General features: G+C 41.8%; 1 protein-coding gene across 1 annotated transcript; it reads left to right on the top strand.

Annotated features, from left to right (window-relative positions):
* Positions 1 to 8063: 8063 nt before the first annotated feature.
* Positions 8064 to 26481, top strand: itga4 (integrin alpha 4). Its single transcript, XM_034110102.2, has 29 exons — positions 8064 to 8411; positions 9579 to 9779; positions 10216 to 10334; positions 10651 to 10751; positions 12006 to 12138; positions 12458 to 12525; positions 12676 to 12808; positions 14448 to 14533; positions 15132 to 15194; positions 15277 to 15417; positions 15658 to 15766; positions 17293 to 17387; positions 17777 to 17867; positions 17951 to 17996; positions 18316 to 18470; positions 18756 to 18910; positions 19018 to 19170; positions 19779 to 19855; positions 20545 to 20686; positions 20910 to 21011; positions 21728 to 21804; positions 22206 to 22295; positions 22453 to 22540; positions 22767 to 22874; positions 23107 to 23232; positions 24057 to 24182; positions 24578 to 24676; positions 24806 to 24925; positions 25295 to 26481. Exons 2-29 carry the CDS (start codon positions 9592 to 9594, stop codon positions 25397 to 25399), a joined length of 3096 nt encoding a protein of 1031 aa, XP_033965993.1. The 5' UTR covers positions 8064 to 8411; positions 9579 to 9591; the 3' UTR covers positions 25400 to 26481.
* The last annotated feature ends 16 nt before the right edge of the window (positions 26482 to 26497 follow it).

The raw sequence follows: 26497 nt of genomic DNA, 5'->3' as shown, positions 1-26497 counted from the left end.
TGTGTTTGAGAGACACTAATTATTTACTGGTCGTTTTAACTGGTCCACATTTCCTGGCAGCAGTGTGTTTAAAATTCTTTAAGATTGAAGAAGCACAGAAACAAGAGTGGGAGTTCATGTTTTTATCTGCTTCTCATCTTCTGTCCTCCCGTCCATCAATCTACTGTCTGCCGTGACCTTTGACCTTGTAATTGTACGTTAAGCGGTGGTTCAAAGAGACCTCAGTGCACACAGCTAAAGGGACGCTATCACCGCTACATGTAGCAACAAGTGTGTTTGTGTGTGTGTGTTCTAGAGACAGTTTTAATGTCTTGTTTGTCTTCTGCACATGATGTCACTCTCCATATAAAAGGGAGCAATCATCACCCTTCAAAACATGCATTTATCTTTGTGACAATACCGAAGTATTTTAGGGCTGTGTTTGATCCATCATCAAATGAGCTATTTTCATGTATATAGAGCTAAATGTGATAAAAGGAGGCAATACAATTCAGGGACAAAAGAAAGTCAAGTTATTTCTTTGGTGATATTTTAAAGGGGCCATATTAATCTATTAATTATTATTATTTTTCTTTTAAAACTAAGGAGTAGATCTTAGAAATCTACTTTTGTGTAAGTAGTTTGCCAGCCGAATCATATCGTTTACAGGATATCCAACATTTCAAACTTATTTTTATTATAATATATTTGTTGATCCAATTTGACTGGGATTGTATCAAGGCAACAACGTATGTCCATGAACATTTGGCTAAAGTTAATATCAATTACTCCTGGAGTTACATGTGCGATCTACGTTGTTTAGTCAGTAACATTGGTTGACTTCTTCACTGAATACTTTGTTTGCGCGCCTCCTTAGCCTAATCTCAGTGCATGCTTGGAGCTGGCCCGAGTATAAACTGACTTAAAAAGGTCAAAATGCTTTAAAACAAGGAGGATTTCCTCCCTTCTTTACAACACAAGGACCCTCAGATTGCGTAGGAGGGTGGGAACAGTAGCTGGTCAGATTCCAGCATAATAACTGCAGGGTCATTAGCAGGAAATACCGACAAATGCTGTGTGTGTGTGTGTGTGTGTGTGTGTGTGTGTGTGTGTGTGTGTGTGTGTGTGCGTGCATGTGTGTTCCTGTCAGCCATTCACTAAAGCAGGCTGTCTTCTCCACAACTATCTTTGGAGCTATTTTTACATTTATTCTCGGACTTTCTGTGAAACAACGTACAGATACTCTAAATAAACTCTTAAAGTTTGAACATTTAAAAAAATGTTGCTGTTCTTCGCATTCCTCTGGTTTATTTATTGATGGCTGGTCGAAGGTCTGGAATGAATCACAGAGCTGTTTGAGTTCTTCAGTGACTCTTTTAGGACAAATATTTCTCATTCAACATAGTTTGCACCAGCTGTTCATCTTGTAAAACTACTTATAAAGGCATTGTCAGTGAAAGTGACACTGGATTAAACTATTTCAATCACTCATAGCAGTTCTCTGTAAATAATAACAACAAATAGTTTCTACAGAATAGGCTGTATCCTTTAGCTAAGTGACTTTGGTTTGTTCATGAGCTTTATTAGTGTTAAAAAACGGCAGCTTCAGAGAAGATGTGGTGTTTTATTGCGCAGAGCTTTTAAAAAAACTGTTTTATAGGTGTTTATATTCTTCTTATGATATGTTTAGATAAGCGATTTTATCCCAGACTTGTTGCTGCACCTCTACAGTCCGTAAAACCACTCAAATATTTCTTTACCCGACTTGTTATCAGGGTTATTGCTAATAAATAAATGTTCTTACTTGTCTAGGTTACTCTACCTGGAATATATAAGGAATTTCATGTGATAAAAAAATCTGTGCAATCAATATATTAATAAAAACTATTAATCCTATATTTAGTTTCATATCCTATAGGATTATATGTTTGTAGCACCCTTTTCTGTGAGATTCACGTATATCTAAATTACTTTTCATGATGTAATTTTGAGTTTTGCGAGGGCTTTAGTCTATTTAGCTTAGCTTAAAGGGCCCATGTCATGCTTTTCCGGTTATTACCCGTCCGCTTGTGTGTTATGTAGCTTTTTCTGCATGTAAACGGTCTGCAAAGTCACAAACCCTCAAAGTACACCCTGTAGCGAGTACAACTCTAACACAGAAAAGACCTGTCTATGCTGCCCCAGAACGCCTCGTTGGAGATTTCTCTTTTTCCATTTGTTTCTTCCGGGAACCGCATGACGTCATGCGGTTCCCGGACCAATCCGCAGAGCTCCTCACACACCAGGAGGGGTGGGGACCGTTAGCGTTAATATTCAACTAACAGGGAGTCCCCTGGTTGGTAATAGACGAGTTGGGATCGCGGAGAAATGCTCTCCGCAGACCCATTCTCACAGCGTTTAGAAACCTTTTTCTTACTCAATATCAAGCAACACTTATTGTTTTTACTTCGGCTGTGAGTGTTTGTCTGTTTGTGCACTTGCTGAACGTGCGCGGGACAGGGAGTAGCGGAACGGCAGCCTGTTGTACTCGTAGGCCACCCCCTGGAAGGCAAAACGCAAAAACGTTCTGTGTCTCGGAGCAATTCCGCCATGATGTTTTCACCCGAACAGTGAAAAACATCAAGTGGAGTCTTCACACTTGGCAGTAATTATTTCCTAACCCTGCTACGCCTGCCATAATGTCCCTGTACCCGCATAGCGCAGTTTATCACTCTCACCCGCGCATGCGCACTAGCTGCCTCCTTTACTGGAGTTACAACCTGGGCAGCGAGTGGGGAAACTGTACTGACAACATTACGTGACTGTGTGGGCGTGTGGAAAGCAGAGACACTCAAACTGGAATATAATTGAACTCTTTTATTGTCAAAGGATGACTTTACAACAAAAGGATCGTACAGGGAGGAGGCAGGATTTGCCCTCGCGTCCTGGCTGGAGAATTCCCCTGCCGAGACGCTTCCTCCCGCCGCCAGTCAACTCCTGGAGGACGGAGCTCCCCACCCGGTACCCCTCCACTGCGGTGGCACCGGAGTGCGGACCGGAGGTGGAGCCCGATGGATTCTGTCGGCCTGTCCCTGCGGGGGTCGGTACTGACCCGGCACCTCAGGACGGACCGCGGAGGCAGAGGGCGCTCTCGGGACTTTCACCCGACGCCTCTCTCTCCGCCTTACCACCGCCGGACGCACTCCCCCTTGCGGAGGGGCCTGAGGGTGAGCCAGCGGCAACATGCGGCTGAGCTGAGCCTTTTCCACCTCCAGGCGGTTGAAGCACTGAGTTACCGAGGTTATCGATCCAAAGAGCCCTCCCGTGGCAACGGGGGCCCCAAGGAGATCATCTCGGCCATTTTTAGCCAGGGCGGTCAAACCTAACCACACGTGACGCCACGGTGGTCAGTGCCATCACCCGACCGGCTGCGGTAGCCATCCGAATAATCACTCCCGTCCTCAGACGGGGGGGCGGGAGCGTCCTGCTGAGGGGAAATCAGCGACACTCCCAACACACCTAGATTATTGGCCGCCGCCATCTGCACCCCGAGCTTGAATATCTTAATAATCAAGCATCTCTCGGTCACGCGGCAGCAAGGGCAGGGGCCTTCTCCCCTCTGCCCACCCAGCTGCCTGCGGAAGCAGATGGGCCGCTAGGCTGTCCTCCAGCGGGGGCACACCGGGACACTCCGCGTCCGAGTGGCCCTCCACCCTGAGGATACCTGCCCAAGTAACCACCGTAGCCTTCGTTTTCAGTGGCTGCCGCCACGTGGCCTCCACACACCGCCAGATGTCCAGCAGGGGGGGGCGAAACGAAAGCCGGCTGTGCTGGACGGCCCGGGCCGTAGAAGCCCTGACGCAGGCGGCTCACCGGCCTCGGAGGTATTGGTGGGGGAAGCGGCAAGCCTGCACGCTCCGTTGCCATAGCCATCACCGCCGAGAAATCCTGACGAGCCGACCTCTGCTGATGGCCTTCCTGGCGGTCAGCGGAAATCCCGGACGACGAGGTGTCATCATCGTTCGTCTCCGATGCCCGGACCCGTCCAGGCTGCTGGGATGGCGAAGACGAAGGGCACTCCCTGCCCGAGATCCTTCATCTCCACCATGTCGAGCTCTGGGTCCTCCACCGGCGAAACGTAGCCCCCCTCGAACACCGCCACTCTGTGCAGGCGGCTGGATCGAGTCAACAACCGGCAGGCGCTGCAGACTGCTGATGGAGGCAGGTTAGCCTCCGCATGGTCAGACCCCAGACACTCGATAGACCGAGTATGGGGATCGTCACTCCTGATAGAACCCGGACATGTAGGACACGGGCGCTCCGCAGGTGAGTCCATACTGTGTGTTTTAAAGAAATCTTCTTTGTCGTTTTGTTATTATCCGTCTGTCTTCACTCAGTTACTTCTCGTATGCTACTTAGCTGAAGAGAAAGGGATAGCAGTGAGCGGGTGAGGCCGCCTCTTATGCGTCAGGTGCGCGCACATTCAGGTAGTCCCGCCCAGGGGCCGGGTACGTCTATGGAAGTCTCAGTGAAGGAATGCGTGCATGATAGGATATGGGGGAGTACCATAGACTGGGGTGTACCAAGCCCCCAGGAAGTGTGCCGGACTCTGATGAGAATATTCGTTGTGGCCAAACGGCGGTACTACACTTCCTTTAGGTAGCTGGGCCCGGAAACAATAATAAATAATAAAAAAATTTAAACTAAATAAACAACCCAGTATGAACACTTGTATAGCCCTTATTAAAAACATTCGTTCCTCAAGTTGTAAAAATGTGCTAATAACGTTATTCTGAGAGTTATTGCCCTCTGCATTATGAACGCGCATCTAACCCACGGGACTGCGCCGCCAGGCACGTTCATGTTACGTGTTCAGCACTACATGCGTTTATCTCAACCCATGGATGCACAATAACAACGGACCCATATCGCCTTACTGCCATCCCACGGAGCTGTATGTAATAAAAGCTGTAATAATGGATATATTGCACATGTTTGCTGTAATTCATCATTTGTAAAATATTATACTACATGGGCTGTATGATGTAAATGTTGTACCGTAAATGTTGTATTAAATAAAGTTAATATTACCGACGTTAGATTAACGTCCCTGTCGCTTATTATTGCACTAAGAAGCTTATTGCACTGTATATATATATATATATATACAGTGCAATAATTATTTCATGCAAAATGAAGCTCTGTTGGATATCACTAGATCTTGTTACAGCGTAATATAAGTACATAACGATTGATGTTACATTAGCATAAATACTAGCTAGCCGCTAGCGGCTAACTGCCGCCTCGTTAATATCAAATCCATCATAATAACAATCCATTACCATGCTGTCATGAACGCATGGTGCTGTTACGTGTACGCAAATTGACGTGCTTGATGTGAACGAGCATTTTGGTTAAAGTTGCGCATGCGGTATGAGCGCACATACGGGTACTTCTCAGGCATGCTGGGTAATCTGTGACGTTTCACTCTCTCAAAAGTTGGGCCATTTTATCATCATGCGCCAATGAGCAACTCTCATAGGAATGAATGAGGCCCCGCCTCCCATGCTGTATCCAGTATCCATGGGGAGTACCCATAGAGTCCAGTAGAGGGTGGAGCCTGTGAGAAATATAACAACCAATTATAGCAGTGCTTCTCTGGCTGGCTCTGTCCAATCACAAACAAGAAGTGTTTTCCCTAAAGGAATACCCTTTCCGTCCAATGTGAAATGCTGTGGTGTTTTGTGAAATGCTGTAATGTTTTGTGAAATGCTGTTGTTAGGGATGCTCCGATCGATCGGTCACCGATCGAGATCGGCCGATACTCGCGAGACCCGATCGCATGACGTAAAATACATCACACTTTTCTTTGTGTGCGGCAAAACAAGCTTGCCAAAATGGCTTCACCGGTCTGGCATTATTTTAAGGTGTCCGAAAAAGACAGTAAAATAGCGGTATGCAACGTGTGTGAAGCAGAAATCCTGCAGCTCCGCCCGCCGGACCGGTCAGCGCAGCGAAACACACACACAGGGAGAACCAGACCGCAGTTCATTTCCTCATATTCCAAACGAGAAATTACGGTAGCAAATCACCCGGTTCTTTACGACCAGAACTATTAACGGGATACAAACCGGAGGAACCAGGCATGGAGGGAGGTGGCAGAGACAGTGGGTGAAACTGGTGGGTTTTCACCTGTTTGGGGAGTTTATCTATATATATATTGCTCGCATAAAATCCCCGGGGTTTTTTGCTTTGTATGTCGGGGGCGGGAGATTCATGTGATTGGTTGTTGGTCACGTTGCTCGCAAAAAATCCCCAAGCTTTCAGACCATGTTTCAGACACGCCCAGCTCCAAGATTTTCAAGATTTTTGAAAAGCTGCTGTGTGGACGTACCTTAGAGTTAGACCTAATACACTTAGCTATTTTATCTACCTCTGGAACAAGCTAAACTAGTTATTATAAATATATGTATTCTTCATTGACGGGTCACTCATTACTGGATCAGTGAGCTGCATGAGATACTGACAGGCTGTCAGGAGAGGGAGAGGGGGGAGAGAGAGAGGGAGAGAGGAAAAGAGAGCGCTTCCGCTAATTTCTCCCGTGTTATTATCCAAAGTGAATGTAAACTTGAATAATGTACATCATTTGAATGTAATAATTTAGTTGATTGTTGTTTGTGGGAGCTCCAGTGAATGAGCCCCATTAACCGAGTTTTAAACATCACTTTAAATGGAAGATTTAAAGTGATGTTTAAATCTTCCATTTAGGCCCCGCCCACTCGATCGGATCGGCGATCGGCCCCGAAAATTGGCGATCGGAGCATCCCTAGCTGTTGTGTTTTCTGAAATTCTGTTGTGTTTTGTGAAATGCTGCACGTTTTCTGAAATGCTGTAGCGTTTTCTGAAATACTGTAGTGTTTTTAAAAATGCTGTAGTGTTTTGTGAAATGCTGTAGTGTTTTGTGAAATGCTGTGGTGTCTTGCACTTCAGGGCCACCGTAAAAATGTGTAAATATTGTGAGCATGTTGGCATGCCGGTGTTAGCATTTAGCTAAATAACTTGGTGTTACAGTTGTCCCTCTGCATCAGGACCCCCGCTGTTTCAGGCAATGCTAATGTAGGTCTAAACAATGTTGGTCTTAATTATACGTTACGCTGTTAAAAGCGTCACCTCAACTGAGCAGGATTACAGACCACATGAGAGCTGTGACGTCTCACTGTGGTAACACTCCCAATACTGGAATATACTCCTAAACTTCTTTAGACGTAAGTAAAACTTTAGGTACACTTAAAAAAAAGGCCATTTAGTGACTGCTCATGTTGTCTTGCTCACAACTTTTACAAAGATACTTTTTGACCAATACCTCAGTGAAGAAATACTTTGACACACTTGTCCCTCAAACAAAACTTTAAACCGTTCATCAAAATGTATTCAATATATTGAAAAGCAAAAGAAGGTGACTAACTTTTTTAATAAGAATGGCCTTCTTTATCACATATTAGGGTCATATAATGGATTAATGTATACATTCTTACCAGCTTTGGTCCATAGTGTAGTAGCCGATAAAGTGGCAATTGCAAGTAATTAATAAAATACGTCACTGTGTTCCATTGTCACGATCTACTATTTTCAAAAGACCCTTACTTATATTTATGATGATGGTGTGTGTTTCTTAGTTGTTTTCAAAGCTATATATTAGAGTATTTGTATGTAGCAGGGATCAGACAGTTCAATGAGATTAAAGCTGCACTGAATCCATTCACACTGTAGTGATAACTGAGGAGGAAACACCCGAGAGAGACACACACACACACACACACACACACACACACACACACACACACACACACACACACACACACACACACACACACACACACACACACACACACACACACACACACACACACACACACACACACACACACACACACACACACACACACACACACACACACACACACACAGACGCTCTCATAGTTTAGGCGGACATTGGGGGGTAGAGAGGAAACACCGTTACACACACACACACGCGCGCGCACACACACACACACGCACACACACACACACACACACGCACCGCGCGCAGGAGGGAGGGTCTCAGCGCGCCTAGTTCTCAGTTTCATTGACTTCTTCTGAAACTGAGATGAACTTAGTTTAAGGGGTTTTATCTTCGGTTTCTTTGACTCAGCCTCGCTTTTTCTCTGTGTCACACAATCCCAGAGCCTCGGGGTGCCTCGTTTTACGCACAAGTCGGTTAACGGACCGAGGAGCAACAGGAGGTTTCCATCCAGCGAGTCACACCGGGAACAAGAAGGATTTAACGGAGACTTTGCGGACACACTGCGGCTCTTTGGTCCCCTGTGCCCGGTACTGATCCAGCCTCTGCCCAGTAGGATACCGAGTGGACCCACAGTCTGACCCGGGATAAAGCTGTCTCAAACGGGATAGAGGTAAAGTTAACTAGCCGTCAGTTATAGTCATATAACATATGGACTTAAATGAATGAGTGGAAAAGTGAATGAGGAAGGTTTTCAATCATAAAACAAACACGTTGGCTTTTTGTTCCTGTCTTAAACGTAATGTTCTTTTAATGGACATGCTGGTCAGATTGAAGTTAAGACATTTTTAACGACATACATTGTTTGATAAATCAAAATGATTGCTTACATTTATGACCAATAAGCTTTTCAGAATACAAATAAATGTTAGTTTGAAATAATTCACTTCAAATTCAAAATATCTCAAAACTTTTACGATTTAGAAATATTGTTAGGAATATATCGGTCCCCATGCAGGGCCGGAACAACACGTTTGGGGGACCGCTGCAGAGAACTGATTTTGTCTAATTTCTTTGAGTTTGAGATATTCCTAAATAACAATTAAACTGTAGACACATCACTAAACAATTGAATAATTATGTTAGACTTTGTAATAGTCCTTTATGCTATGCTATGTGCTTAATTACCAGTTAATTATAATGAAAGTTACTACCAAGGTAACAGAACATTTTAGTAGGCTGTTGTCAAAGTACTGCTAGCCGGTAGTTAGCTTAGTTTAGCATAGTTAGTGGGTGAAAACTGTGAGTTAGCCTGGCTCTGTTGGAACAAAATCCACCTAACAACCCCTCTAATACTTACTAGTTAGCACATTGTGTCTTTATAAAGCCAAAATGAGTAAAGCTCTCAATGCTAAGTCAAATAAGACAGTGATGCCAGAACAAAGGCTTTTTGCCTATTGAAGATGGTGATGATTAAGCCAATACTGTCATACAATATGAACATTTTGAGGAGATGTGAACAAATAGGACTGACTGACTGATATACTGACTACCATATTTGATTGTATACGAATTAAGCAAGCATCATGCAGCCTTGAAATTAGTGGTTAAAGATATACTGTTTACCCCTATTTCCAATCTTAATGTTAAAATAGGCTAACCAGTCTCTGCAGTGTTCAATCAAATGGTCTGACACATTTGGTGTATTAGGGAACTTTAAGAACTGGACTAGAATGTTGCATTTTTGTGCGTGAGTATGTGAAGATGACGACAGAAAATCAATTTGGTTTGATCTGATGTATTGATAATAATTTCTCTCTTCTCTCTGGTGTCCCTGCAGTCTGTCCTCCATCATGTGTCCCTCAGCGGGCGGCATGTGTACGCTCTGCAGCCTGATCCTGATCCTGGTTCAGATCCTGGTCCTGGTCTATCCTGCAACAGGATACAATCTGGATCAGGAGCACAGTCTGGAGTTCAGCGGCCCCGCCTCCTCCATGTTCGGATACTCAGTCCTGCTGCATCGTCATGAATCCCACAGATGGTATTTATCTACGTCTTTACCCTTTTTGATTGATTCTTGTTGATCAGTTATTAATATTTTACTGATCTGCCAGTGATCTACTATAAATCATCTATTAATGCTATATTGAGCTCATTTTGATTATTTATTCATTTTTTATAGAACCTCTGTTGATCTGCATGTTGATTCTCTACCAACCTTCTAATGACCCTCTTTTGCTCTACTCTTGACCCATCTTTAAGCCATCAGTACATTTTGATTTATTAAATTAACTTAATGGTGCTCTATTAGCTGCCTTCTTCACAGTAGGACTGTGTCTGTGCGTGTGTGTTTGTGTGTGCATGCTAATTAGCCAGTTTGTGTCAATGAGAGAAGCTCTTTGATGCTTCACACACAGATGCCATTAAGACACTAAGCAGACACAAAGACAGATCCTGTCTCTGTCTCCTTCTCTCAGGTTGGTGGTTGGAGCTCCGGTAGCAAACTCGACCTCCAATCCATCGGTCCGATCTCCAGGAGTTGTGTACCGCTGCAACGTCACTGCCGAGTCCCACCACTGCCATCCCATGCATGCTGGTGTGTTCCTGTCTGTTTGTGTGTTGTTTCTTTCCAGCCGTTGGAATACAAACATATTCATTACACATTGTTTGCTTGAGATAGAGCATGATCTATAATATTACCCATCGTAAAGGCAAACGTGTATGTGTTTTTGCTAGACTGGACTTTCTGCATCATGCAGTTAAAAAGAACACACCACAAACACTCTTATTTATTTTTTGGGACGTTGTTGGGCTGAACAAGACAACACTGTCAGCTTGTTAGCTGTAAAACACCACTGATTAAGCTGTGAAGGCTGCATGTGTGAAACTGTTGAATTTATGTGTGTGTGCAGACGTGCTGGGCTGTGGGAAGACGTGCGATCCAGAGAGTGATCACCAGTGGCTGGGAGTCAGTCTGTCCAGACAACCTGGAGACAATGGAGGGCACATCCTGGTAACACAAACACTTTCTCTCTGTCCTACTATTGCTCCAGAGTTTACCAGCCATGTCACAAATGCTGGTATTGTTTTAGCCATATAAGTGTGTGTGTGTCATTATGTCGAAATGTGTCCTGAAGACACCTTCAATTGTGACTACCACAGACGCAATGTTGAGTACTTTGCCAGGTGTTTGTCTGTTTTGTGACGCCAAATCGGCCCGGGGGCGTAAAGTGGTGGGGGCAAAGGTACCTTTGCTCCCCTGCTTGGACTACATCTATCTTAAAACTTGACCTTCCCATTTTCATTTCAATTTCACTTTAAATGAACACAAAACACAAAAAACAACTCACAACTCACCGCTGTTCACCAGCAGTGACACAGCAAATCTAGTTTTCCATACTTGTTCTGTAATGTGTGATTAAAGCCATAATTTAACATTTTCTCAATAGAGACGTACAGTATGTTTAACACCTAATAGGCTTTACTTCAGCATACCAGCAATCTATAAGATCTCCATTTCCTGAAGAGACTCTAAATTTAGTGATGTAGCAACACTATTTACGGCAGCAGCAGAAGCAGCTGTCTCCTCACTGTCACTCATTGAGACAGTGAGTGAAAGATTACCAGGTTACATTTTGGTTTCAATCAATTACTGTCTGGTTGCCTTACTATACTTTACTAACTGTTTACAAATATTTACACTTTATGTTTATTTATTACTTCCTCATGAGGGATATTTACTACTTACCTGTTGGAATTTAGTTTGTTCATTTGCAAGACTTTATTTTATATCTTTATTTTAACTTTGACTACTTTATGTCTTAGATTCCCATTTAGCTCTTACTTGAAAAGATACATGTTTATTATTTATTACTTAAAACTGGAACAGGGCTAAGTTGTTCCACACACACACACACACACACACACACACACACACACACACACACACACACACACACACACACACACACACACACACACACACACACACACACACACACACACACACACACACACACACACACACACACACACACACACACACACACACACACACACACACACACACACACACACACACACACACACACACACACACACACACACACACACACACACTTCTGTCACAGTGTCATGGGTCACGGGAATATACAAGACTGTGCTTCTAACTTGTGATTGTGTTGTCAGTAATGAGTCCATGTCACATGTGTCTGTTTGTGTGTGTGTGTGTGTGTGTTTATGTGTGTGGTTGTCTGTGTGTGTGCAGGCATGTGCTCATCGCTGGAAGAACGTCTACTACTCAAGGAGAGACGTTCAGAACCACAAGCTGCCCAACGGAGTCTGTTATCGTTACGGGAGCGACCTGAGATACGCCCTACCCTTAATCCCTTGCTACAGAGGTAACCACACACACATTACAATACAACAAGATTTGGTAACAAATAAGAAATATTATCCTCCGTAATAATGTGTGACTATCCACATGTTTGGTGCCTTCATTACAGTAAAGGAGACCCCCCTGCAGTCTCGCAATTATAACATTTGGGATCATAATAATAATTCCTTATATTTATTATGGGATCATGGCTAGGCCTCGGTTTATTCGTTAATATGTGTGAACGCTGCAGCTGTTCAGCTTCAAGAGCAAAACATTTGGGTTTTATCTTCTTATTATTTGTTCACCTTCACCTTTCAACTGTTTGTCTTTGCCTCTTACAGATTACCAGAAGAAGTTCGGTGAGGATTATGGGTCATGTCAGGCCGGTATTTCCAACTTCCTCACAAAGGTCAGTTAGATTCCTCAAAATCCAGTTTGTCTTCACGGTTTCCACCAGTAGACTGAATTATGTAGACAATTTGTATCTACTTTATGACCATATATAGTAAAGCTTTAATAGAGATGTGTGTCACATGATATCAACTTGTGCTGTTCTCAGGATCTGATCATCATGGGGGCTCCGGGGACATCTTATTGGATGGGTTCAGTGTTGGTCTTTAACACGTCCAGTGGAGTGATGTCGGTGTACCTGGACGAGGACGCTAGATCTGTCAACTTTGGAAGCTACCTGGGTAACAAATCAGATCTTATACCTATTGAAGCCATTGCTGATACCAATTTAAAACGTATACTGTTGAAGCCTTCCTTAAGAACCATCATGAGCTAAGCCACTGAGTTATTTGCCTTATCTTTAATTAAATGACTTGTCAACAAATGTAGGTAAAGGTTTGGTGTAGAAATCTGCTTCCTTCTTCTTTTCTTCTTTTAACCAATCATCAAAGTCTAAGTCAACTTTATTGTCAATCTTTCAGTTTGTGTGTACAGACAGAGAGATCGAAATAGTGTTTCCCACAATCCAGAGGAATAAAAAAATACAAATATATATACAAATATGTATACAAATATACATATATACTGTATATACACATTGAAAACATCTATAGACACATTTATACACCTGCACACATTAAAATACATAAATAAAAGCACAACAGTCAATATATACAAAATAACAGTCACTTCAAAATCTGTGAATGAATATCATTATAAATGATTGTTATATAATGCTGGGAAGAATTGAAGAAAAAGTTACATAATGATACATTATTATAGGCCACATTGTCCCCAATTTGGTAAAACAGGTATTTCAATTTCTTAAAACATCTAAAATTCAGCTTTTCTACACACTCCAAGAAAACTTTGCCTGTAGAAACTCCAACAGTTAGACCGAAAGTGAGTTTCAACAAACCAGAATGAAATGTTACTTAGGAGAAGCCTAAAACACAGGAAGACAAAAACACAAACACTTTGTCATGGAAGTTCATTTCAACACATGTGTGAGTGTATTTCCCGAGTCACCATGACCCCTGCACTCTCAGTTGTTGGGCTTGTCATGATAAACAGGAAGCTAAGCACAAAGGTGTGATGTTCTTCAGATGAAGGTGTTTATTTTCTCTGAAAACATCTACGCTGTTCACACAGTGTCAGAAAACAAAGACCGATGATCATAATGATAAGACTGAAGAGTTCATGATAAGGCGGTAACACCAAGACAAGCCTCAAAATATTGTCCCGAGAGTGTGCTGTCCTTAGTCGGGATTGTATGTGTGTGCAGCAGTTTCACTCGATGATCAACACAATTTAACAGGAAGTAACAGCTGACATCAAAGTAGGAAGTTCGGTTAACTTTAACCCCATTTGACAGCGGTGGTTGTGCGACTTTCTCTTACACACTCCAACACACACACACACACACACACACACACACACACACACACACACACACACACACACACACACACACGCACGCACGCACGCACGCACGCACGCACGCACGCACGCACGCACGCACGCACGCACGCACGCACGCACACACACACACACACACACACACACACACACACACACACACACACACACACGTATTCTTGCCTCAGCCATAACCACTACATGTCAAACCTAAACCAATAACCTTTTTGGCCACACTGGTGATGATAAACTAAAGGTGTTATATCTTAGTTGGACATTTTCAGTCCTATAATAATTAGTACAAACCTAATGCTGATGACTCATTAGCCCACGCTTGCTCACATTTCTAAAGGGTCACCATCCAAAAAGTTTGTGAATTTGTGGTTCAATCTTTTAATGTTCTTATTTACTTTTCATCTGCAAAATACTGAATTTGTGGCACTTTGTCCTGCTGCTGTCCAGGTTACGCTGTTGGAGCCGGAAACTTTCTGAGTCCTAGCACCGTAGAGGTAGTGGGGGGGGCGCCCCAATACAACCAGAGGGGCAAGGTGAGACCCTCCTGTCTGTCTGTTTACTGACTGCACTGAAAGTCTATATGTTTAAATAATGTTTAAAGATAGCTTATTTTTAATTAATTATTTTCATTTTTTTGTATCCATTTGCTGCATTCCTGCAATACTCGCACAGCACTCGTTTATTTGATTAAACGTTATCATATTTGAGCTTGCACTCTTTTATGTCTTAAATTATTCTTCTGCTTAAATATGAGTGATTTAAAATAAATAAATTGTATAGCATATTTTTAATTATTTTCATTTTCATTCCATTTTTTCACATCTTAACACTATTGAACGTTAATATACCTCCTCAATAGTCTCTCAAGTCTAAATAAATGAATATTCATATTTAATGAGCGTTGTTGGAGAGATCCCTAGATACAAGATTTGTTTTAGTTACTACTGCTTCTCTGTAACTGTTGTGCATATGACGATAAAGAATTTGAAACGTGTTAGTGGTGTTAACAATGTCAAAACAGTTCCCACGTACCCTTGCTGGTGTTGTGAAAACTGCAGAGTTGTTATTGAGGATATGTAAATATTGGGTGTTAAGTAGTTTTGATGCTTGATGTGTATTTGTTCTGTGCAGGTCTTCATCTTTACAGTAGACGACAACATGCTGCGAGTCGTCTCTGATGTGTCAGGAAGTGAGGTAAGGAGCCACTTAGCATAAGCATTCTCCATTCCAAACAATGGTATACTTAGCATTTAGCTTGTGTGCTTTTGTTGTGTAGCTGGGATCTTACTTCGGCTCCAGTTTGCTGGCGGTGGATCTGAACGCTGATGGTTTGTCCGATCTGCTGGTCGGCGCTCCCATGGCAACAGGCATCACCAGGGAGGAGGGGAGAGTGCATGTGTACATCAACCAGGGGCAGGTGGGCACACACACAATATAGTGTTCGTACAAGGTCTTGAAAGTTTGTGGATATAAACAATTTCTGTAAACTATCATTTAGATCTGAGGATTTAAGATTCTCGAATTGTGCTTGATATCACTCTTTAAAAGCTGTAAAAACCTTGATAATATGTTATCACAAAACAATTCCATTCTACATATGAACATCTTCGAAAAGACCTGTTGTGTCGTCTGTTCTCACAAACTGACTCCGTCTCAGGCGAAGCTGATGGAGGCGGAGTTTCAGCTGAGCGGCAGCGACGCCTACGCTGCTCGATTTGGGGAAACCATTGCTGAACTGGGAGACATAGATGACGACGGTTACCCTGGTAATACCAATACTTCAGCTGCTCAAAGCAATGCTAATACTTTAACTATTCTCATTGTTAATATTACTGGAATAGATCTAGCTATGATTATGTCTGATGTCATTTATAACTGCAGTTTCTTACTACTCTACTTGAGTAGTTAATCAAAACAGCAAAAACTAAACAGAAAATCACAACAGAAAATCTAAAATAGACAACAATAAATAAATGTATATTTATTGTTGTCAATTTTATATTTTTTATTTATATTTTATTTATCATTTTTATTTATCCGTCATACCACTGTTACTATTACTGCTGCTAACACCTTTGGAAACATACATATTGCTAACAGTGCTCTAAATCAGCTTTCTACTATATATATACTACTACTAACATTACTTTAAAATAGTGTTTTACTTCTAATTCTGCTGCTTTGTAGAAGTTGCATTACTTTCTCAAGTTGTTTTATGAGCATTTTCACTGGAGCAGCTGGGGTTGCACGTTGCTGCTCAAGGGCACCTCAAAAGTAGTAATTAGGGATGTTTAAGAGCTTCTGTTTGGCTGTCTGCCCAGATACAAATTACCCAACATGCTAGTAATACTACTACAATACAAGTAACAAAAAAAAAAACACATAGTTTGTGTATTGTATATCTCTTGCCAAGGGGACACATCCCGCCACCAACTGTAGTAACTGCCACTTCCTGATAAATAACCTAACTGACTAACACAACGCCCTCACACACACACACACACACACACACACACACACACACACACACACACACACACACACACACACACACACACACACGCACACACACACGCACGCACGCACGCACGCACGCACGCACGCACGCACGCACGCACGCACGCACGCACGCACACACACACACACACACACACACACACACACACACACACACACACACACACACACACAGAGACCCCTCACCATGTGTGCGTGAGGGGTGGAGTGTGTTATTAAGGTAATTAAAACTGTAATGACAAACTGTTGCTGCTCTGTTACTGATCCTGCCTTCTAATCTGCCACAGCTAGATACAAAGATAAAAGTGTGTGTGTGTGTGGCTGTGCGTGTGTCCAGTAGCTCTTCAATCTTCAAAGGACTTCAGGTTAAATATTAAATGACCATGCTGCTGTTTTCTCATGTTTATGTACTTATCCTGGATACTTTCATCCTGCTTAACATTTCCCTGCAGGGCCTTTCCAACACACACCCTTTGCCCCCTCAGAAAATCCTCCTCCCAGAGGATCAGTTGGGACCACACATAAACAATCTGTAGACAGTGTAAAATCTGTAAAAACCTGCATCAAAGTAGCTACATTCACTCATGGCTGCATGGAAGGTAGCGATTGCAAGTCCTCACAAGTACAGAAATGCAAGTCAATGGTTTTCAATATAGGCTCTATATACTTTCACAAATATTCAATGAACTGTGCTTATCTTTTTGTGTGTGCGTGCGTGCGTGTGTGTGTGTGTGTGTGTGTGTGTGTGTGTGTGTGTGTGTGTGTCTGTGATTAGACGTGGCAGTTGGTGCCCCACAGGAAGATGACCTAAGAGGAGCTGTGTACATTTACAACGGCAGGAAGGATGGCATCTCTCCAACTCCATCTCAGGTTATTATACATTCAAGCTCTTTTTAAGCTAAACATATTTACATGAATTATTAAATGATAAGCTCTATGGAAAATGTAGATCAATGGTGTCTTATTTTGCAGAATATGAAATATTTTTAAATAGCTTTAGTGACAACTATCACTCTTCATAAGAAACCTGGGTGTTCAAAACAGAGGGAAAATGGAGTAAATCAAATAATTTAATTAATATAATACTGAATCATTATTAGACACATTTAACCTGCTGTTTCCACCAAAACAAGGGGGTCATTTTTTTCACTGAACATTTGACAAGATGAGGACAATGACCAGCCTTATAAGATCATGTTCCAACCTGATTATCATTCTGATTCTGAAGATAAAATAAATACATTTGTGTGTGTTTTCAGAGGATTACTGGGTCGACTCTGGGTCGTGACCTCAGGATGTTTGGCCAGTCGCTGAACTCTGGCATAGACATCGATGACAATGGCTATAATGGTAATGTTAAAACCACTGTTTCCTGCCACAACATCTGTCATATTGTACATTAAGACCAAGTTAAACTCTCTCTGTCTCTGCAGATGTGGCGGTTGGTGCTTTCCTCTCGGACTCCGCTGTCATTCTCAGGTAAAACCACACTGAAGCTTTGTGCTGAAACCAAAACCCTACAGTTGTAGTTCTGTTTCCTCTTATACAGGTGTACAGGAAGGAAACTCCTTTTTTTAACTGATTTGGAAGGATATTTTACGGCAGGGGAAGCAGGACATCCTACTGTACAAAAGAATAACCAAAAGTTTCATTTTATGCTGAGAAGTCGGATTTTCTAGAAGCCTTTAAATAATACAATCCATCTCAGTTTTTCCGCACACTTTTAGCATTTGCTGTATCTGTTACTGTTGTCAACATGCTTTAATAATTTCCCCCAAATGTGTCCTGTGTGCTGTAGGACCCGCCCGGTGATTCAGGTGAAGGCGTCTCTGACTCTGCCTGAGCACATTGACCAGCAGGTGGCGCTGTGCCGAGAACACAAGACTCCCACCGTCTGCTTCAATGTGACCGTCTGCTTCAGTGTCAAGTCCAGACACTTCAAAGGGGCTATAGGTACAGTAAACACACAGATATTATGTTTATGTATTTTTAAAAATAACATAAAGTGGTATGATGTCAATTTTAGATAAGCGATTTGATTTCTTGATAAATTGGTAAATGTGCAACTTTAATCTTTTAACCTACAACAGCCCTAATTCACCATCAACTGTAGAGCTTAACATTTTTTTATCAGAAGTAGAACATAAAGGACACAACCTTCAATGATATGGAATATAAGAAAATATATATATACGACTTGCCAACTGATATCTATTTATGTTCCTCTGTCATCTTCAGATCTTCAATATCATTTGACCTCTGACCTCCTCCATAAACCATCCTTCCCTCATCGTTTCTATTTCCATGGTAACGGGTCATCCAATAGCACCAGGGGGCGTGTGAGAGCACGACATGGCCAGCTCACCTGTTCAACACACGTGGCTTACCAAAGGGTAACACACACTCACACACTCACAGACAGTAAACAAGGTTTTGGATGGAATAACATGTCGATTGCATTTGCTGTGGTGATGCTAACATAGTTTTCTTCCTCTTACAGAAAGATGTGAGGGACATTTTTACTCCTGTCAAGTTTGAGGTTTCCTACAGTCGCAGAGATACAAACAGCCACAGAGCCTCTTCTAAAACCTTCCCCCCTTTGAAACCCATCCTTCAGCAGAGCGAAGGACACCAGAACATCATCACCAACCAGGTACAGACCAGCGCTAACGCTAACTAGGTAGAGCGACAGATAATCTATCAGTACAAGTGATTAAGTCAAATATATTTGTTTATTATATTGGAAAACCAAAGCCCTAGCTGCTTTGCTCTGTATGAGATGTTCAGAAATGTTCAGGTATCTTTAAGTAGTTTATTAACAATAAAAACCTTGTTTGCAAATACTTTCCCCAAGTTTATAGCTATGTACTAGTTTAATAGTGTGTGATCTATTCTAATTGCTACAATGATACAACCCTTCAGTTTCCTGTTGGAGCTGCGTCAGTGTCAGATCTGTCCGTCCATTATCGAACCGATCTGTGTTGAAGGTCAGGAAACAGCAAATCTAGCGCTAACCGCACACACACAAACACAGACTTCCTGCTAATCCAGATGTGTTTACAGCTGCAGCACATTAACCAACATCAGTCAGATCATCCCATGTCCCACTGACTTATGAACAGAGCAGGGAGGGTTAACATGCAGGAATGTGCAGCTGGAGTTCTTCATTCACAGGAGTTGTTTTTCATTTTCATTAAAGAGAAAAACTGCCCCATTCATAACTATAATTGGTGAAATCTCTGCCTCCTTTTTCTCTGTCAGACTTGGTTTGCTCGCCCCTGTTCGCTGGTGAACTGTTCCACCAACATGCAGCTGTCGGCCCAACTTGTGCTGCCACAGTAAGAAACACACACACATGTTTTTGAATCATGAAAAAGAGAGATGAAAGGACAAGAACAACAGCAATATTGTATTTTATCAGTGCACCATAATCAATTCGCCAGGAGGTTATTCCCTCCCAGAGGCTATCACATGATGCTAATTAGTTGCTGGCTAGTTCAAGAGGATTCATGAGAAACAACATCATTCACTTGATGTTGTGTTGCTGTTAGGTTCCTGGGGTTATTCGCTTGTGTAAGGACATCGTTAGCCTAGTTTAGCAAAAACACTAACATGACTCTTTCCAAAGTTATAAAATACTGAAAATTGCAGTTTTTACATTTTTGTCTGTGAACAGATTAAACACATATTAGTATCTCATCAAGTAAACCAATATGTGTAACTGTTTAAAAAGACCTAAGAGTAGATTCAGATCAGAAAATGACAACGCATTTTATGAGCTGCAACCAAAATCTACAAATTATGCAAAAATAAAACGTGATCTTTAATCGTGTCAATATGAATCTCTTGATTTAAAGTGTTTTCAGTCAAGGAGTTAACATTATTTAATCTCTGATACATTAAAGTGAGATTCAACAAATACACCAATGTTAGAAGTGATGGGCTCTAAATCAAATGTTGTCTTGCCCTTTAGTGATTGGATGCTCATTGGACTGAAACATCAATGTTTTTATTTTGTTGTTATCAGTCAGCAGCAGTACTTTGCTCTCGGCTCTGGACAAACCATCATGGTGAAAACTTCCCTTCTGAACTCTGGAGACGACGCTTTCCTACCTCGACTGACGCTGCGTTTCCCCAACAACATCCACTACATCAAAGTACTGCCGAACGTAAGTTTACAGCATGCTGAACGCGCAGCTCGAATATATGATCGGTTAATGGTTTTAAAGTTATGACCCTAAGATTTGAATCACAGTTGAAAACTCTGACCAACTTCAAAAACAGAATTTTATTAAACAGAAATCTTACAGAATTATAACTATAACAACACAAATGACTCAGGTAACAAAGTAATCACAACAAACCCCGTCTGTGTGCTTCTGTGTACTGCAGCAGGACAATGTGGTCAGTTGTGATGTCACACAGGAAGTCAACAGTACGATGGTGGGTGTTGACTGCAGCGTCACCAGCCTCCTCCTGCCAGCCCATACCCAGGTAAACCTTAGCAAATCACACACTAAGTGAAATTATTGTATCACAACACTGATGCCATGTTCCCACTGCGCCATATCAACTCGCCTCTTTGGTGTGCAGGTACTTCAACCTTCAACTCCCCTCAGTTTTGGCAGGACTTTCAGCTGAGAGTTTACACCCACGTTAGCCAGAATTAGGCCCTGTTTTCCCATAATGTTTTTGTCTAATTGACTTATGGGGACGACAATAGTGAAATTGGTGAAGTAGTGTGCGAAAGCCTCAAAAAAGTTACGATGCAACCCTGTGGGCGAATGAACACCCGTGAATTAATGACCACTACAAAGGCTAGCTTTTGCCACTTACAGGCTCAGATTGTTATTGACTGTAAATTAACTAAAGCAAAAGGCATGGCGATATCTCTATCTGGACAGACAGATATTGCACAGTTTTTGAGTAATGAAAAGACACTTGGCTAATATTTCTCCTCAGCCCAGTCTTACTGAAAACAGCCTGTAGGTCAAAGATGAGATCAAGTGTATCTGTACTTTTTTGTTCTGCAGATATTTTTTTATGTCCTTTTGCCCAGTTGTGTTTTAAATGTTGCAATATCAACTGTGGCGATATCTGAGTTTCCCCCAGAAATAAGCAGAGCAGCAGTTTTAAGGTTGAATGTATTTGTCCGCACACTGATGCAGCTGTTCATTTGAAATCACTGACACATTAACTGTTTCTTTTAGTTGAACATCAGCTTCCTGTTGGACGTCAATCCTAACAGCACAGCTGGTGACATCATGATTCACCTCAACACCAGCAGGTAAGGACACACCTCCGCTCAACTCCAGAGGGGAAGTCTCAACACGTTTCAAAAGCTTTTATACCATAAAACACTCACCATTTTTGACATCACAACTCTTGTACCCGTACATTTGTCTTTGAAGCAAGACGTAAGAATAAAGTTTTAGATATTATTCATATAAAAATGTTCAACACATAATACATGCAGTGGTCATTTTGTTATTTAGTTATAACATTTGTATGAGTTAACTTCAATAAAAGTGTACATTTAATGAATTCCTCTTTATTATTGTTTGTTTAGAAAGAAATGTAGAAATGCTCTGCTTTGTAGAGAAGAAAGGATCTCTCTTATAGCTGTTATTCGTACTGTGAATTTAACAATAACAAAACATATTTAATGTTTCAAATCTCTTTTTCTAGCGATAACTATGAGAGGGCAGAGTATCTCCATGACAACGCAATGAGTCTCCTGCTTCCTCTAAAATATGGAGTCAACGTCAACATCCACGGGTGAGTCAGAATCGGCATACTATACTAAAAAACGTGTTACTGTTACACACAAGGCAACACATTAGAGTCAACAAAAATATAAATCATTAGATTATATGTTTTTTCTTCTTCTAGAAAATAGTTTCTGTTCTCTAATGTCTATCTGTCTGTCTTGCAGTTTTGTGACTCCCACCTCATTTGTGTTTGGAGATGAAGACACAACTCCGGTTGACTGTTATAATGAAAGATTCAACTACACATACAAGGTATCATTTCACTCTCTTCTCTGTAAAACTGCTCTACACAATGGTTATATTTCCCAGAGTACAACACATCTTCTGAATGTGAAACCTAATCAACTTCCTTAAAACTACTCTATACCTCAATTCTACTACCGTTCAGAGGGGACATTGCTGTTTTAAGTCAACTACATTTGTTCAACAGTCACTTTAACTTCTGGTATGAACTGTATGTTGTTGTGTGTGTCTGCAGGTGTTAAACTCTGGTCCCAGCAGGTCTGTAGACACTGTGGTGGACATCGCGCTACCAAAGATCCTCGCACCTTACCGACACAGGCTGATGCAGGTGGTCGACTGGCAGGTACGTACAGAAGTCATTTTCGTCAAAGTAATATCAGTAACTATCTGATCAAAGGAAGACTAGACGAGAACAAAAACAATGTGTTGAGCATGCCACCTCGAACATTCATGGCAGTGATGGTTGGAGTAGAAGAAGCAGTAGAAATATGTTAGAAGCTGTGTTAATAGGAGTTGTCATAAAAAAAGGTAAATGAAGTGTGTGTATTTATAATCTCAATGTTCTCTCCCTACAGTCCTCTCACGGTGTGTGTTCGATCAGTGACACGACTATTTCAGTCAATGAGGACTGTGACGTCCCTGAAGCTTCCTTCATCAAACAGATTGTTTTCTTCTTCTCCTCCACCTCCACCCGCAGAATGGTACACCAGACGCACACACACACACACACACACACACACACACACACACACACACACACACACACACACACACACACACACACACACACACACACACACACACACACACACACACACACACACACACACACACACACACACACACACACACACACACACACACACACACACACACACACACACACACACACACACACACACACACACACACAATAGAACATTACAGACTTATTTAAAGCAGCGTTCACTGGCAGACACTTGTACAAAGTGATCAATTGATTAAAAAGCTACAGCTAGGACTGGGTTCACTTGAGGAAATCCTACATACTACAAATCCCATAAAGCATCAGTGCATCATGCAGCTAATGGTGGGTGAAGTCATGGGTTGATCTTTGTGGAATAAGGTTCAAGACCACCTTCAGATTTATTCAGCAGATGTGACTTATGTGATTAACAGTATCAGTGACGTTCTTGCTGAAAAGAGACTATACTAGATGAATTTACAGTTAAAGAAAACTTTATTATTTCGAACAGATTAAAAAAATAACAAATGTGAAAAACAGAATACCGTATTGTTAAAATACAGTATTTATCCACATTCATGATAATATTTATATATTCAATAGAAAAAGTCTTCATATTAATAATAATAATAAATCATATGTGTCCGAAAGGGAGCAGGACTCTTTGACTGCTGTTGCATGATGACCAATGTGATTTAGGTTTGATGAAGCATCATTTGAGATGCTTGTGTTGAAGTCAACCATCATCAACCCACCCACCTGATAATGTAATGACTTTATTCTTTTTCTATGTTTGTGCAGTTTTGTGCCCGTGGAGATGAGCTGTGTGAGCGGTTGGTGTGTCGGCTCGGTACCCTGGAGGCGGGAGGAGATGCCATAATCAAACTGGAGATCAGATTGAACCCAGATGTATTACTGCAAGCTCCGGTAACACACACACACACGCACACACACACACACACACACACACACACACACACACACACACACACACACACACACACACACACACACACACACACACACACACACACACACACACACACACACACACACACACACACACACACACACACACACACACACACACACACACACACACACACACACACACACACACACACACACACACACACACACACACACTTTTCAAATAACATTTTGAAAACACAAAGGTTAATGGCAATGGCAATTCCATAGCTGGCCATAAAAAGACCACAAAGGCACTTTATGTAACAAATGTAAGTCTGATGTGTCTGTAGCCAATTATGTTTAATTATCTCAAATGCATTTAGAGAAACTGTTAAATGTCTCCATCTCAGGGTCGTCATGGTGTCATGAAGTTGGAGAGCACAGCGCTGATGTCAAACCCCAGAGAAAGCCCTCACACCGTCCTCATCCACGAACAACCAGCAGCACAGGTAACACACCTGGACACCAAAAACCCTAGAGTCAAACTTACTTGTTCCCTTACTGCGCTTCTATCTCATGCATAATCCTGGGTTGAAGTAATAATCATATGTATAATTGTATTCAATGTATATTTCCAGGTGGTTGTTGAGGCTCTTTTTACCCAGAAACCCTCAACAACAGTAAAGGTCTTCATCATCGTCGTCAGTTTAGTTTTGGGTCTTTTGATCCTGGCTGCTCTCATCTGGTGTTTGTGGAAGGTAAATATTAGTTTTTATACACTGGAAGTATATTGCTTGTATGTTATCATATTATTTACTGATAAAACACAGCATATTGTAATTTAATGATACTGAAACTGCAGTATATTCTAATATAATAAACAGACAAATACAAGATATTGCAGAATGCTATTTTGTGTGTTTGTTTTTTTTTACAAAATGAAGTTCTGCATTCCTTCATTTAAAATCTGCAGAAAATCTTTGGGTCAATTAACTCATAAACTGCAGCTAACCACAGCATAACTAACAGATAAAGCACAGTGTATCAAGTTATAATTATTGTTGTAGCAACACCAGCATCATTTTTAATTGTACCTCTGCGTCTCTGTCCACCTGTCTGTCTCTCAGGCCGGCTTCTTTAAGAGGGAGTTCCAGAAAAAGGAGGAGGAAGAGTTCAAGAGAGACAGCTGGGACTACGTTCCTAAAAACGACAAAAGAGAGAGCACTTCCTAACCCCCACTGTGACCTCTGACCTCAGGAGGGAGTTCACATTGTGACTGTGCAACAGATTCAATGAGACATGTGTGCTGATGAATGGAGTGCTGTGTGAAAATATGGCTATCCAATTCATCCAAAAGCAGTGGAAAGTTGCCGTTGAACACCGTCGGCCAATGAAATCTGTCCAGACTGAGTCAGCTGGTTTCAGACGTGACGCCCGTGTCACCGATGATAAAATGTCTCAAGTGAACACCTCCTGAACTTGACCTGTAAAACAATTTTTAATAATGTGCCTTTACAAATCCAGACAAGATCAAAGACTTGAAAAGAAGGCAGCAATGGATGGAGGATTAATAAAAGGGAAGTGAACCTGAATCAATCAGAAGGCCTCGGAGCTTCCTGGGATGCTGCATCACCTGTGACACTTATTGATGACTGCCATTTTGACTCTCTTCAGTTGAAAAAAGCCAAAGGAAGAGACTTTCTGATGACCTTTGATCTCAAGGGATGAAAACCTGGCCTCTGATTGGCTCATCACGCCTCGGCCACACTGCCTACCTGAGCAGCCAGTGTGCTTTTGCTTTCATTTTGGTGCATATGTTAACAGGTTAGAGCTGCCTCACAGTCTCATTTTCTTTTCCTGCGTGAGACAAGCTGTTCCTGTCAAAAACAACACATTTTTATTATTTGCTCGTCATGGTAAAGCCATCCCATCAGTGTCAATTTCTATATTTGAAGAATAAGTATCAGTTAAAAAGTATTTATTTATTACTCAGCCCTTCAAGGGTTTCTGTGGATCAAATCCCTTCAGGCTTTTAATGTCACATTTTTGCGAGACCATGTTGTGGAGATTGCAGTGAATTGCAGGCTCCATAAATTGGTCACTAAATACAAACTCAATGTAGAAAGAACGGGCTGCAGTTCAGAGAAGTAGCTGTCAGAGACATGATGAGGTAGGCCATGCATCGCTTTCTGTAGAACCTCCTTTTTACTGTGTACATTATACTTTTTATCTCATGGCCAACACGTTATGCACTGTCAAGACACACACACACACACACACACACACACACACACACACACACACACACACACACACACACACACACACAC

The sequence above is a fragment of the Pseudochaenichthys georgianus genome, chromosome 21 (assembly GCF_902827115.2).
Source record: "Pseudochaenichthys georgianus chromosome 21, fPseGeo1.2, whole genome shotgun sequence".
NCBI lineage: Eukaryota > Metazoa > Chordata > Actinopteri > Perciformes > Channichthyidae > Pseudochaenichthys > Pseudochaenichthys georgianus.
This window is presented reverse-complemented; position numbering and strand designations above follow the sequence as displayed.